The sequence below is a fragment of the Adiantum capillus-veneris genome, chromosome 2 (assembly GCF_014529385.1).
Source record: "Adiantum capillus-veneris isolate H3 chromosome 2, ASM1452938v2, whole genome shotgun sequence".
Lineage (NCBI taxonomy): Eukaryota > Viridiplantae > Streptophyta > Polypodiopsida > Polypodiales > Pteridaceae > Adiantum > Adiantum capillus-veneris.
In genome coordinates this window covers 83,869,907-83,885,696 of record NC_140932.1, presented here as the reverse complement: position 1 = coordinate 83,885,696, position 15,790 = coordinate 83,869,907, and the positions used below count along the sequence as shown (strand labels likewise).

The following is a 15,790-nucleotide window of genomic DNA, read 5'->3' as shown; positions in this document are numbered from 1 at the left end:
CAAAAGACATCAAAAAGCTTTTTAAATTCAAGAAAATTGTAGGTTGATTGCCTTTTCATTTCTGCCTTCTAGCTTGTTCCCAATAATTCTTATCTCTTTAGTTCATATCCCTTTTGAAATCTTGCCACCCGCCCAGCGCTGACTCTTGTATGAGCCTCAGCACTAGAAGGATCAAATCTAAAACAACAGATTCACACGGATAGTCCTTACCAAGCTTGTAGGTTATGTTCTCCGCAGACAAGCATTTGTTATATCAAATGAATCAGAACCATTTCTAGCACATTTTCCTGTAATGAAATGCTGCAACCAAAACAGGCCACTTAATCATCTCTTCAGAGCAAGTACAATGCATACTCCATAAGCAGAGAGATTAGCAGCTTCACAATGAGAGTCTTTCACGAAGAAATTACCAATTGAGTCCTTCAGAAACTTTTGGAGGGGACACTAATGAGAGGATGGAAAAGAGAGTGTGACCCACTACTCAATTTCTGTCTTTACAGACATAGGAGCTGAATTCCTAGGTATAGAATTCACATCATCAATTGACAACAGCTGATTCTGATGGTATAAGGTGTTATATTTCCCTATTCTGCCTATGGTGTTTCACTAGGGCTATTGGTTCTTGTCTCATGATCTATCTACAGAGCACAGTGACTCAAAAAGCCGAAAAGTTCCTTCACCACAAACAGATTGCATCAAAAAAGAACTGGTACAGCTGCAATAAAACACGAAGCACGCCACCACCTTGATGCCCATTTCCCACCAAAAAAGAATGATAGCCAAAGCTCATTTGAATTCCTCATGAGCAAACCACTGAAGCAAAATTGCCTGCAATGCCATGTGACCATCATCAGCCTTTGAACTAAAAAGCTTACCAGTAATCGGACAGACAAGTTGGATTGAGTGCCTTACTGGGCACACAGGGCTTGATTTCAGGCCCTCTTCAATTTCATAACTAGAGACCAGAAGCTTGACCGGACAAAATTCTATGCCAATGCTAGATCTTCTACCATCTGCAATCATGATGAGCTGCCGGTCCAGCAAATTCTCAAAAGCCTGAATAACCAATAGGAAAAATATTCAAATGTAAAAGCTATATCAAACATATTTACAAATCAGGCAAATGTCAAACATCTCATTTCATCTAAACTCGTTGGAAGCAACAACTATCCCTCAATCTTAGTATACCATTGTCATCAGATAAATCTATTGAATGTCCAGTCTAGTACTAAGACAGCTACAAAGAGGTCTTACTCTTTGGCAAACTTCCTGTGGGTACAGATCACATGTACTATGGGAATCGTGGAGGCTTTTGTATTCTGCAACATGGAAACACCTCCTGAGGATTAGCAGTATGTAGTAAAAGCACATCACAAACGCATACACCAAATCAAATTAGCACCTTTGAAAACAGTGATAAAGTTGTAAGTTTCTCTTTCCTTCCCTTCAAGCCGCTTCATTGAAACCAATAAATATAGTTCCAGCACAGAAGCATCTGCCCAGCAATTGACACAACTTAATTATGTCTGACTCTTACACAGCAACAAGAAAAAGATCCAAACATTAACAAAATGACATCGTTTTACTGCTACAGACATTTGCATCTTCAATACAAAGACTGCGACGCTATAAAGAGGTCATTGCAGCTTAAATAGCAGTCTTTGAAGTACTGAAAGGCTGAAAGCTCCAAAAATTCCACCTATAAATTTCTGAATTGATAACCGATTCTGGCACTTTCTGCATGGTTACAGGGCACGCCCATTTATGGGCATCCCGTCCCCACTATCGTCTCGTTCCCCCCCATCCCAGCACCATTCCGGGCCGTCCCCTTGTTCTTGTGGAAACAAGATTCCACTCTAAGCCCCATCCCCATTCCCCGTCCCAGCTGTTCAGGACACGTCCCATGTTACTATGAAATAGGGTCCTCCTACATAGCAGCTGAAGTGATGGTGGGTCAGACTCACACTAGGCCTGCTCCACATGGACACTGAGACTTTGGACATTGTATAGACATCAAGAAATTGCAGCTCGATGCACCAAGTACATCTGTGGCCTGCCTTTATAGTTCTCATACTAGACTTTCCATGCTGCAAAGGCTGACTCCATTTTTTAGCACACGAGTGCAGAGTAAATATACTCGCAAAATTAAAACGGTTAAGAAAAAGTGGAGATGTTGAACTTCAACAAAATAAAGGAGCAGACCTCTCATCGACTCGAGTTTGGTTTGTCGCCTTAAAGCGACACAAGCTTGTTTGAAGTTGGAGAGAGATAAGAATCCGTACTTCCAATCCATTGCACAAACTACCAAGAACCTGGAGGTGAGTAACTCTTCAATGATTTTTCAGAGGCCAATCTTACTTGCACATAGCTATATAAAAGAAAATCAAGGCTAATAACAAACTTACAGAAAATTAAGCATATGTCTTGGGCTAAGATCCACCTTTGTTATTGATAGAAGAATGTTTTTCACGTCCTTGCTCTTAAACATGTCCTTAAAAGCGATCAAGGGCAAAAACTCCTCATAGATGAATTGAAACTAGTTTCTAAATCTAGCCCAATCATAAAGACAAGACAATTACAAAATTTTCAACAGCTTGAGGTGAGGATACTTGGATTGAAGCATTGAACGCTTCCGCATAATTTGTATCAATAGTACTTGAATCAACAGGCAGACTAAGCAGTTGTGGCAAAAGCCTATACATATACGTAGATGAAATGTAAGACAAAATAACCAGAAGATATGCTCATATTTTACATAAATCAAGCAAACAGAGCAATTACTTTTGTAGGTCATCAGCTGATGGAGGATTGAAAAGGATCTTTCGATGTGAGAATCGTGACCTCACCCTTTTTTCCAAAAGCTGATCAGCATCCTGGAACGGTCTTCAAGAGAAAAATTTCAAGACAAATTCATAGTTACTCACCAATACAAGGCAGAAATATGAGCAAGTTTTCGGGATCTACCAGACGGCAGCTGACACCAATCACCAGAGCTTGTGCCTCCCTTGACTGCATGATATTGAGGAGGTTGTAAAGAAGTTTCTGCTTTGACATCTGCTTTTACAAGAACATAGTTGATTTTGAGATGCTTCATTGGAGGTTTTGTTATTAGCCTTGAGCTTTGGCAAGTAAAGGGAAAAAAAAAAGAGAACCTGGGCAAAGAGATCAAAGTCATCTAAAATAAATACAACTGACTTGTGAGAAAGTGCACACTCCCTGTTCAGAAAACAGCTACAGAAGTTAGCCAATTTGCATGCAGTCTCAACTTCATATTGAACCGGCTCAACCATCTCACCTTAGCATTGTGGTCAAAAACTGAGAATTATCATCAAAAGAGGCCTGTATTTTAAAAATTACGATGAATCACTTTCTGAAAATTGATTATGCCATTTGACATGTGCTTAAACAAGGAACCAATACACTTAGAGCAACAATGTGACTGCTTCATATTTCCCACCATCTAATCAAAACTTGCACAGCAAATGTTCAGCTAAAGCTAAAAATTTTGTACATCATGTGTTCGATAAAATACCAGAAGACCAACTTGGCTAGAGATCAACAGAACGAACTCGAGCCATTTTTGCAAAAACTAACAAGTGTGACGTAAGAAGAAAAACCATACCGCTTTTGAGAAAACAAGCTGATGCTCTACACAAAGTTGTTTGGCGATTTCCTGAAGTCAAATAACATCAAAACTGTTATTGAGATGTTATATCATTAAAAAATCTCACAGTTTGTAGGTCTCAATGCCAAATGAAAAAAAACCAGCATAGAATACCTTTTGAATGCACCCAAAGAAAACAACATGAGAAAAACTTGAAGCTGTTGTAAATGAAGGCGTCAAGGGTGGTGCCTTAATATTTTAAGAAACCACTTTGCATGTTGATGAGCTTAATTAAGGAAGCAAGTCTACTCTTGATAAGCTTTCATATCCCATTGCCAAAAATTACCCTAACCACAAGAAACAGAATAAAGGAGCTAGAGACCTATTCTTGGGAGTTTTTTTTACACTGGCACGAATGAACTTATGAGTTTCACAACACACAAAGTGGTGTCCGGAAGGAGCCTTGTCAACACTAGGCCTTCTGTTTTTAACTTTTTGTCCCTGCATCATTTATGAACCCCGGACACACACACACACACTCTGCTTGTGAACTGCCTGGACAGTGACACGTGGCAGACTGTACGGAACCCCCGCAATATGCGCTAACAGGCTGGTACGGAATTCCGGAAAAAGCGGTGTGATTTGCGGCGGCTGACATGACACGTGGCAGTTGTACAGATTTCCATAAACTACGTTGGCTGAGTTCACTGGCTGATTTTTAGCAGTGCTTTTGGGCCTATTGCTTTCAAATTAAAAGTTTTTAAAATACAGCTTTGGGGCTCTGCTTTTTTTGGGCATCCCTTGTATCTATAAATTAGTGGGCAGGGCCTCACTTCTCAAAGCATCTGGACGCAGAGTCTGAGAGTGAGCACCTACCCACTCTCTTGTACTTTGAACACAGATTAATACAAAAAGAAATACCGAAAGGGGCACCAGTCTTTGATGCCAATACCTCTTTGCACGGAACTACACCGGGCCGTGTCGACCAAATTGTGAATTGTGAACTGTTTTGAAGTGAATCTCTATTGTGTAGCGGTAGAATCTTGACTTGGGGTGTCCAAGTTTGTTACACATTTTATCATCTCATGCCAGCCTGGTTGAGCCCTAGCATATTACAAGGCTTGGCTATGGTGAGCTTGCTCATCCTACCCACGCACATACACACACACCGAGAGCGTCCTTCACTCCCCTCTCATGGCCTTCGGCGTGCCACCTTTGTGCATGGGAAAATCCCTCAAGGTTTCGACATTTGGCCCTTACCAGTATTTAGAGGCGGTTGCCACGGCCATGACCCCCAGCTCTAGTGTTGTGCATGTGTGCCCCAACTATAGGGTACATCGCATTCCTTCCCCCTTAAGAAGAATTTTCGTCCTTGAAAATTTCATTGGAAGGAATAATCCTAAAGTTCGGAAACCTTCTCTAAGTAATGCTTACCCACTCCCATGTTGAACTCTCTTCAACACAATCTTTCTACTTAACACTCTTTTTAGATTGTATTTCTAGTTCTTTTCTCTCTTGTGTCTAGTACTTTCTTTGGCTCATGTGGAAGCGATTGAGTACCCTATGAGTTCCACAATCTGATCATCTTGAATAAGATTATCAAATTGACCCAACTTCTTTTTGAGCCTGCTAACGTGGAATATTGGATGTATGCCACTTATCTCTATAATTGGAGTTTGTAAGCCATATCTCCAACTCTTTTTAATATTGTGAAAGGTCCACAAAACCTTGGTAATAATTTTGGATACAGTACCGTCTTCATGGTTTCAGACTTTTCAGGCACTTTCAAATAAACTTGCTCCCCTTCAGTATATACCTTTGCTCTATCTTGAGCCCTTTTAATATTGTATTTAGCAAGTTTTAGCATTTCCTTCATATCTGCTAAAAAATCTTTAACTGCTTGAACTTTTTTCTTTTGCAATCCTACTGCATAAGGAGCTCTAGGCTGAAACCCATACATTAACATGAATGGACTATATCCAGTAGAAGAGGAGTTGGCACTATTATATGCAAACTCTATTATAGGTAAGTACTCTTCCCAGTGTTTCCGTTTACTTAGATATGCTCGTAGCATATCTTCTAAGATTTGATTAACCCTTTCAGTTTGACCATCTGTTTGAGGATGATCAACTGTGCTCATGCTTAGTTTAGTGATCAACCTCTTAAATACAGTTCTTCAAAAATGGCTATAAAACCTTTTGTCTCTATCTGACACAATGTCTGCTGATAAACCATATAATCGACAAAGATTTTCTATAAATAATTCAGCCAATTCAAGAGTTTTAACGTTAGATTTGATTGGAATAAATCTAGTTAATCTATCCACTATTACCAAGATAGAGTCGTGCCCCCTCTGTGTTCTAGGTAATCCAACTGTAAAATCCATGGAGATACTCTCCCATTTCCCTGAAGGAATGTCTAATGGATGGAGTAGTCCTCCCATCTTAAGCCTTTCAGCCTTAATGATCTAGCATTTACTACATTTAACTACATATTCTAGGACGTCCTTACGTATTCCAGACCAATAAAATTGCCTCTTAACAAAACTACAAGTCTTGTTTACAATTGGGTGTCTTGCACTTGGAGTATCATGACACTAATAGAGTATCTAGCGCCTAATCTCTTCATCTTTTGGGACACATACTCTACCTTTGTACAGTAAATAGCCATCATCTATGGCAAAATTCTTCCACTTGAATCCTTCAAAAGCACCCGTCGATGCCTCTTGTTTTGGATTCCCTTTTTGGATGGTTTCCCATATCTTGGAATATGTAGGATCAACCTCACATTTCCCTCTTAATAATTCAAGAAGATCACTATTGAATCGAGTAAAACTCAATTCATATTGATCAGAGGCATCCTACAAAGGGAATCTGCTACGGCATTATATTTCCCTTTATGATACCTAAGCTCATAATCGAACTCTTGTAGGAGACCTTTCTATTCTGTCTGATTGAAAAGCCGTAAGGTGCAACGGCGATGAATGTTGTTAGTGCTCAGGATGAGTGCTCCAAATTGTGATCAAGGGTTCCTTTTACTTACAGAAGGGAGAGCCTTCCGTTCTTCTTAGAGAGAAAGTACAAGTGCAATGATCACAAACAAAGTGAATGCTCCTATGAATGAAAGTGCTGAGAATGAGAGAGAGAGAGAGAGAGAGAGAGAGAAAAGATTCGACACCATACAATTCTCAAACCCCCCTCCAAGGGCCCCCCTCTTTATGGCGAGAGGTCTATGCTATAGATTGCACAAATCTGGTACAATGGTCTAGATGATGTGATACTTAATGATGACGATGTCGACGACGACGATGGAGACTATGACGATGACGATGACTATGATGGTGTCGTCGTCAAGTCCAAGATCTGCGAGATGGCAACGAAGGTATCATCGTCAAGATAGGGATCTGCGATGACGATGACGAAGGTGTCGTCGTCAAGATAGGGACTGCGATGACGATGTTGACGACGACGATGGTGTCGATGACGACAACGTCAAGGCTGGAAACTGAAAATGCTAGATGCTCTACTGGGGATCTGCTGTTGTGGCGGTACAACAGCCTAAATCTGCAATTGCTTCGCCGGACTAGGGCTGAAATGCAAAAACGTTGGCTCATCTGGCTGAAATCTGAAAACGCTAGGCTGATCTACTGAATTCTGAAAACACTAGGCTGATTTGGTACTAGATGGGGAATCTGGTGAGGATTTGCAACCAGAGGATGCGGATTCTCGCGAGACTAAGGCTTGAAACTGAAAACGCCAGTGGTAGTGGCTGAAAACGTTGATCTTCTTCTTGAAAAAACACTAGGGCTCTTGCTGAGGTGCTGCTTGACTACTGGGTGCCTGCCTCCTTGTGTCCCTGCTTCTATTGAGTGCCCAATGGTTTTCTTTTATAGTTCTTTAGCAAATTGCCCTACTTACTTTTCCAACAAGTCACTTATTAATAAATAAGTGAAAAATGTGTACTTCGGCAAAAAGGTTCTATGCTCTAGAAAATGCTTATGATGGGTAATGAATGTCGTGCTAATAATCATGTTGTGTGCAATCACAGGGTATGCAACTATTCTAAGTGCCTTGACATGCACGGCCTACGCAAAGGCTCACAAGGGTGCCATAACACTTCTTAGGCTAACCTGAACCCTAGACCTAGGTTAGCTTGTCCACATGCACATAGGGTTAGATGAGCACATGACACCTACGGTGCACCAATCCCTCACGACGGCCTCTCACAAGCCTTGTGATCATGCAGTGTGGCAGGGATTCTCATTCGAAATCCAGATCCACATCTACATCTTGCCAAGAGGAGATGCACCAGATCTAGGCTCTCATGAGCATGTTGGAGGTGATACCCATGTGGAGACCGTGTCAACTGTCTAATGTCCAAGACCAATCGGCAGTTCAATAGCAATCGCAACTGTGTGTACCTCGGGTCTATTGAGTTGGCATGTCAGTTCTATGCCGGAGCACCCTTGGTCACTTGTATGAGCAAATTGTTATCAACATAGAGAGCCTCTCTCTCTCTCTCTCTCTCTCTCTCTCTCTCTCTCTCTCTCTCTCTCTCTCTCTCTCTCTCTCTCTCTCTCTCTCTCTCTCTCTCTCTCTCTCTCTCTCTCTCTCTCTCTCTCTCTCTCTCTCTCTCTCTCAACCCTAAGCCCTCCCTCTCTGCATCAAGAGTGTCTCTCTCTAAGGTAGGACAACCCTGTGGGGGGGCGTCAAGACTCAAGCTTTGCCCCTCTGCCCTAGCCGACACACAATGGTCCCTCAGACGAGCCTTACACGCGCTATAGAGCAAGCCCCTGACTTGCATGCTGCTGCCGAATACAAACGAAGGCTCTTGCATGAGCTGCTGCCGAATACAGACGAGGGCGAACCCCCCCCCCCCCCTCTCTCTCTCTCTCTCTCTCTCAAGCTCTCCCCGTGGCGCACAAACATGCTTGCGCGCTTCATGCATCTTCTTGAGCTCACTTGCTTTACTCTTGAATTGATTTGTGGTCAGTTCCTCAACGATCCATTAAGCTTTTACCCTGAGAAGTCGGGATTGGAGTAGCAACTTCATCCGCTCGTCTTTGTCCTTGAGAGTGAGGATGCAATGCTCGGGTGGCACATGCTTATGTGTGTCATTGATCAAAGAGACTGTTTCGGGCTTGATGTGGATAGGTTGAAGAATGTCATTGAGCTTGTCGATTGCTTCTTCGAGGGTGTCCTCGCTAGTGCACCATGGCGGGTGGAGTCCGCCAATCCTAACCTTCAAGCTAAGAGATTCTTGTAGTCGGATTTCTTGTAAGACCGCCCGTATCTTGGTGTCAATCTTCTCGTGTGTTGCCTCATGGTTTTTCTTTTGAGCTGCCAAACAGTTTCGGTGAGGGAAGCTGCAACTTCGTGGGCTTTTTGCAAGTACATCTTGGCTCTCTACTTCTTGCGCGTCTTCAAGCTTGCGTAGACATTTGAGTTACTCGTTCTCTTTGACGAGTTCTTGGATATGAGCCTCAAGGGCTGTGATTCTCGATTCTTGGCGGGCAACGGGATCTTTCCTTGGTGCAGCTGCCACTGCAAGAAAACTCTTGCGGGAAACAGGAGTGCCAAAGGAAGCCATCGATGCCAAAACCTTCTCAAAAGTTGTTCTTGTTGGGGTACTTGAGATGAATGCCTATGTAGCTCAACTCTATGGTGAGATCAAGGGCCATGTGGTGAGATCAAGGGCTTATTGTCAGGCTTCATTAACGCCCTAATGTAAAGCTTATTGCAATATCCTCCTTCAAAAATATATTTGCATCTTCTGCTTACTGCAAGCAAGCAGGCACTAAACGAACTGGGATGTTCTGCTTACTACTTACTACAAGCAGGCACAAAACGGGCATGTTTAACATCTCTTTGTAGACCTAGTTGCAATGCCTAACTGCTGGTAAGAGTCAAGACCTTTGCTTGAAAGAAGGATGAGGAGCAAACATGGGCTCCGGTCTATAATCAAACTCCATAAGCTCCAGGCTTGACTTGAGTGAAATCATTCAAGACCATACAACAAATGCATATGTATTGTCTTTCATACAAGGATGAGGCCATGCTATCCCAGTAAGAAACTTAATCAGCAAACTCACTTTCTTTTTAAAAGAGTAATGCTCAACCTACTCTAAGTGCAGAGTAGTTATATGTAAGGAGGAGGCTACTTACTCTAAGGGCAGAATAGTCATCTGTATGGAGGAGGCCACTTAGTCGTATCTGCGATACAAAAAACAACTTTCAAAGGTATGGCACATTTGTTATATGTAAAATCAAACCCTAAGGAAAATTGGTTGATATGATGACTTGTGCATTTCAGTGATACTTTACGAAAACACAAACAGAATAAATCCCTTATGCTTGTGACCAAAAGAAAAGAGCCCTAGGGCAAGCCTCTTTAATTAAGTGTGGACTGTGTCACTGGCATAGGCTCCATATGGTGCCTTGTGAGAGGTTCCATGCAAGTAACAGGAGGAGCAGGTGCTCCAATTGGCCCCTCAGAAGTGAGACCTGAAGTAAGCCTCATCGATAAAATTGTTCCACAACTTGTCTCTCTGAGCAGGAGCATAGTAAAGGAGCTCCTCAAAAAGGGTATCATGAAAGGCTTGAACACAATGTTGTTCCATGCTAGTGAAAATTTCTGCCAGCTTAACGCTCTAGATCCCAATGGCATGCTTTGCATTGCCCCAGCCCAATTGTCTCTGTAATTTCACAGGTACTGGGTATAGATCTACTTACAACAGACAACCTTTCCGGATATTCATGTTGAATTTCTACCATGACCTTGTTGAGAACCTGAGAAAGCATTTAAAAAGTCACAAGTGTAGTGAGTTCGAAAGAGGAGAAACCAAAAGATTTCAACTTACCAGGGATTTTCCACAACCTCTAGGACCAAGAAGCAAGATTGAGTTATTGGACGCATTGCGAATAGTTTCCGACAACAATTCAAAAATTTTCCTGTAAACAGCAATCCAATACATTAGTGTGTGCATCATATCAAAAAACACACCAGGAAGGCACGTCTTCAAAGGAAAAATAGGGGGTTTCTTTCAAACAGCAAACTTTCAGCAAACAGCACAACATGCCTTGAATTTTCTTCAGCTAGAACATATCCAGCCAAAATTTGAGTGCAATACTCGAGAAGTGAACTACCCAAAAGTCACCTACACAAAGGGCTCCACCTGTAGTTGGTCAACTCTGAGATATGCCCAGGCATGAATGAAATACGTTACAAACTGGTGAATCTGATACCATGTCTGGGTACAAAAAAGGAGATCTAGAAGTGCTACCAGCTGGAACTGTGTGGGGTATGTGTGATCACTGATACAATGGGTGCCCAATACAAGAGGGTGATATAATGGGTGATGAATCCATCCTCAGCTATACTCTGTATGTCGAGATAGTATGGCTTAAATCCTCTGCTGCTGTAGTCTCCGTCGATGTTGTGAAACTCCTCACCTCAGCCGTGGGCGTCTCGATCTCCCTAGCTCCAATGCTCGGTCAATGAGAGTACCGCGGGTGTGAGTATGAGCTGAGAAAAGTTGGTTATGCATGCATGTTAGCTTCTCAAACAATGACCGAGATACCATCATCTTCAAGACAATTCAGTTACGCGATGTATGAGGTTCATGAGATGAGCTAGGTCTTGTTGTGCATGGTTTGCCATTAGGTGCGCAAGGCACCAGAACCGTCCTAGTGTTCTCAATGACCAAACGGTGAACCAACGATGTAAAGAAGCTGGGAAGCGCTTGCCTCTCGTTCTCCTGCGCCTCTGGAAGGAGGAGAGGTTGAGAATGACCGCAGAGGCGAGAGCGAAGAAGAGAAATGGCCCTCCTGGCAAGGGCAGGGTCGTTGTTGCGAGGACGCTTGGAAGGAACTATGTCAGTCTCCTTCGGAATATCAGTGGATGAAGCTATTTGGTTCTCTTCCTCTGCAACAGCCTTTCTCCTCCTCCTGGTTGGCGAGCTGCCCTCCATTTCTTTCCCGCCCTCACAGCTTGAATGAACTGTTACCGAAGGAGATGAGGACCCGCGTGAGTTCGAGCGGCGCCCTTTAGGTTCGGAATCCAACACTCTTGCAAGCACATGCTTTCCAAAAGTGGAGCATAATAGACATTTTTGACAGAGCATCAATGTTTTGAAAATTCAAGTTAAGGTAAGCATTTGAAATGATTTCCACATTCTAATGCAAGTTGTTATGGGGCTCCCATATCCATGTAGTAGAGCCCTTCATCCTCTAGATTGGAGGGTGCACTCTTAGGTTGCAATCAAACTACATGCAAAGCTCAAAGGTAGTCACTTCAACTCCGAATGCCTCCATATAATAGAGTGCATGGTTGCCTTAGAGATATGCAAGTATGATTATGCAAAGTGCGAGATCCAAGGGCAACCCATGTTTGTCGTTGTAAAAGGTGGTGTATCGAGGGGGGATGCCACCCATCCCTTTGGCGGGTCTAGACACGTGCACTTGCTTCTTTGGCCAAATCCGTGAATGCCAAGGGGAATGCATGCACCTACGACGTTAAAATACTCTTCTTCTTTTGAATGATCTGAACACCCCGTTAGTACATGGTCTTATGTTCAAAACTCCTCGAATAGTTCTTTGAGGTCTTTTGAAATGATCAAAACTCATTGGATCGATCTTTGAGATCTCGTGGATTGTTCCTATGATATCAAAATTCTCTTCTTTTCCATTCTCTTCTAAATTTCATGGTGTAGTTGAGTGGGCATCTTATGCATCAAGAATTGTGGGACAATAAATATTGTCCGATGAAGCGGAGTTAGGGTTTTAAGTGAGTTTCACAAGTGAGCTATGGAAGGAGCTTTTTTTATTTTGTGTGACATCATAGAAAAATACCACAAGGGCAGATATAAGATCCAAATGGAAACCTACACAAGGCCAAATTAAGTAGATGGAGATTGAAGCCATGCTTGCAAATGCTTGACTCGTGGATGATGATAGACGTAACACGTAAGTAGAAGAGGAGGATAAGAGGTGTTGTTAAGTTTGAACTTTAAAGTGTCCTCTTGCCAATCCAGAACTACTTTGTATGTTTGCACCCGGGTTTACGTCTCTCTCTCTCTCTCTCTCTCTCTCTCTCTCTCTCTCTCTCTCTCTCTCTCTCTCTCTCTCCTTTATCCTCTATCTCAATGTGTTCACTCTTTGTCTCTACCATCGCTATAATACACACAAGCTCTCACTATATCTCTTTCTTTTCATCTCCACACACACACACACACACACACACAACACACCTAGACACGCTCTCTCTCTATCACACCCTTCCAAACACATACATGTCCACAAAATCATAAACACACCCCACACTCATGCTATGCTCACCCACTAGCATGAAACAACAAAAAGCGCACAAATACCCATAAGCATGTGTATATGTGTACTTATGCACCTATACCACAAAAAATATGATACCAAATCACAATCTATGGTGATATGTATGGAGTAGTGCCTTGAGATTGATAAAAATGATACAGTAACAATATGAAAAGCCACCACAATGGTCAACTATCCAACGTTGATCCTAGAAGCATCCAAGCAGCTTTGACTCAACCATGGTCACCATTCACGACTTCCCAAATATGACCATGTGGCAATGAATTGACTGCTTCCAAAAATTTCAACATAACATCACAATAAAGTGACCGCGAGCCAAAGTAAATCAATGACACAAGTAGACAAATATATTTCAAAAAGTTATCATGCGCAACAAGTATTGAACACTCGTGCAAGGTCCTCAGTCCTCATTTGTAAGCTTATATTGATGGATAAACATATTATTGTTTACATCCAATCCATAGATATGCAAAAAGGTGTTGCAAATGTGCTTTCATGCTAGATTTAGTCATCCTTGTGTTGCTTTATATGAAGTCTCTGCATGTACACATTGGATTTGTTGCAATGTGCACTTCATACACCTCAGAACATGTTTGTAAGCTTGAAGTACATACCAAAAATCTTTCATGTGGTTTTTCCTTAATCAACAACATGGCCCTCCATCTTTGTCTCCATAAATATCGCATCTATCCGTTAAGCGATAGCAGCTAAAATTCTCGAGCGTTATCGTACATTTGTTGGCTTGTCACCACCCACTTTTGAACCTTGAATCCTAGTTCCTCCAACATTATTGATTCACTTAATATTAAATTTGTTCCTTAATCAAAAAGCCATGTGTTTTGCTCTATCCTAGACATTGGGAAATTGTATTGCAAATTTGCAACGTGTGATCTATGCTATCATTGCAAAACCACATGTACTATGATTTTGCCCCTCGTCCCTATCCACTGTCATTTCCATTGTCACAGTAGTTCTAATCCCCCAAAACGATGATGTTATGGTGCCTATACCCGTATATTTAATAATCTTCTTGCACTTACAAGCTAAACTACCCAACCAATCTTGACATTGTGGATTTCACATTCTTTAGCAACCATCTCGTCGTCCCTATCTTTCTCCAAGATTTTTGGTGGTTCTCGAGGTGTTCTTTTCCCCCCTTGGAACATTGTTACATATTTTGGCACGCGTGAAGCATTTTCATCTTCTTGTGTCACTGGTATTATTTTTTTCGCTTGTGTGTGATTGTGACATTATCTCCTTCAATAATTGGTCGTTGTAAATAAGGGTTCCTCCAGTTGTCTACAAGCAAGTTGTAGTAGGAGCATGAATCTTGCCAATTTTGTTGCAGGAGATTGAGCCCAATGGTATCTTCCCTCCACAAATGCAAGCATCTTCAGACTTTGTAGCAATGAATTGGCCAAATCAAACGCACGTATCATATAAGCTAAGCATTTGTTTGTTTCTTTCTCCGAATAGCCAATTGGCATGCTTTATCTCAACCAAGTTTTTGGTAGGGATGAACAAAATGTCCTCTATCTCCTGCGATAACCTCTCCACCTTAGTCTTATTCCAAAATCTAATTAGAAATGGACCATGGGTAATTTAAATGAAACGACCACTTCTACAAGATGTTTTTTCCAACGTGGATATCGATGCTACCAACTCAATCAACGATCCATTCATGGAATATTTACATATGGAACCTTACCAGTGGCCCACCATGGACGAACACATCTATACATGGTTGTGGCTTCTTCCTCACCTCTAGCACACCACCACATTTCATTTACATCTGGAACCTTACCAATGGCCCACCATGGACAAACACATCTATACATGGTTGTGGATTCTTCCTCACTTCTAACACACCGCCACATTTCCCATAGCCCTTTATCTTCATCTGAAAGCTTTTGTTTACAAACCGGCTAATGTGAATGTGGAGGCTTTATTCCCAGTGAAACAAACAAGATTGCTCTCTCCCCATCCATAACCTCTGTGTGTCCTCGCTTTTCATTCCATATGGCTATAGTTTGCATTTCTTGAACACTACCACCACACAATAAAACTATTTATTTTAATGCAAATAAAACCAACCTCATCTCACTCAAGCAACTTATATTGGATCGTACACCTGTGCTACCATGTTTGTCTAACCTATCACACGTTGAACATGATCAAAGCAAACCCAATTCTTACGAAGATTGTCAGTTCCTTCTTGACGCATTTTGTTCACTATCTCAACATCTGATCCATGTCATGGAAAAATGGATATCCATAAGTGCATTTCAATTTTAGTAGTTGTGTCACAATACCCACACTAGTTCTACTTGCACTTGCCTCCATCATCATTTGCTTAAATCTAAAACAAAAAGAATCTCTCAATTGGAACAAATTAAAACCAAGAAACCCCCGATTCAAATTTCCAATGGTGATTACTTGTGCACGTGTCCCAAAGGCCTCATCTCCTCCAAAATTGATAAGAGTTGCTCACTATTGTTTAGTTCTCCACCATCCTCACGAATGACAACTCCCATCATTAGCGAGTGCCTTGGTCCTATTTTTGGAACTTCTAAAACAACATGAGAAACATATTGTTGTTTATCAGTACATAAAAAGTAAGGATGGGCTTACAAGAATATTAGTCTTGGGCTACTTTTTCTTTTCTTCAAAATCCAATAATCAACTTCATTATTGTTAACAACATATTGGATTTATGTGCACACACACACGTGTTAGTGTAAGCCCAACTTGAGGCACCACATGGGAATGCCCTCTAGCCACCTAGGACAGATAAATGATGACATTGTCCAATAGCAAGAGGGTGCAACCTCTCTAACCA

The 15,790-nt window shown here is 41.8% G+C and overlaps 1 protein-coding gene across 2 annotated transcripts; it reads right to left on the bottom strand.

Annotated features, from left to right (window-relative positions):
- Window positions 1-227: 227 nt before the first annotated feature.
- Window positions 228-11,694, bottom strand: ORC4 (origin recognition complex subunit 4). 2 transcript variants are annotated; one of them, XM_086487302.1, is made up of 16 exons: window positions 11,350-11,694; window positions 10,464-10,554; window positions 10,336-10,392; window positions 9,769-9,816; window positions 3,623-3,673; window positions 3,296-3,339; window positions 3,153-3,216; window positions 2,965-3,054; window positions 2,782-2,873; window positions 2,610-2,694; window positions 2,406-2,479; window positions 2,203-2,312; window positions 1,403-1,495; window positions 1,255-1,319; window positions 913-1,056; window positions 228-828 (listed from the first exon to the last, which is right to left on the bottom strand). In XM_086487302.1, exons 1-16 carry the CDS (start codon window positions 11,571-11,573, stop codon window positions 787-789), a joined length of 1,374 nt encoding a protein of 457 aa, XP_086343428.1. In that variant the 5' UTR covers window positions 11,574-11,694; the 3' UTR covers window positions 228-786. The 2 variants fall into 2 exon arrangements, with proteins under 2 accessions (XP_086343428.1, XP_086343420.1); XM_086487294.1 differs by having other exon boundaries at window positions 230-828; window positions 2,406-2,491; window positions 11,350-11,692.
- Between the last annotated feature and the right edge of the window lie 4,096 nt (window positions 11,695-15,790).

Bases quoted from the DNA above. Each gene is read 5' to 3' on its own strand.
- ORC4 (XM_086487294.1), bottom strand. From the start codon at position 11,573: ATGGAGGGCAGCTCGCCAACCAGGAGGAGGAGAAAGGCTGTTGCAGAG. The intron at 2,313-2,405 runs GTAAGTTTGTTA...ACTCACCTCCAG, and splicing joins AGACATATGCTTAATTTTCT to GTTCTTGGTAGTTTGTGCAA. The intron at 1,496-2,202 runs GTCTGCTCCTTT...ATTGCTGGGCAG, and splicing joins CAAACTCGAGTCGATGAGAG to ATGCTTCTGTGCTGGAACTA.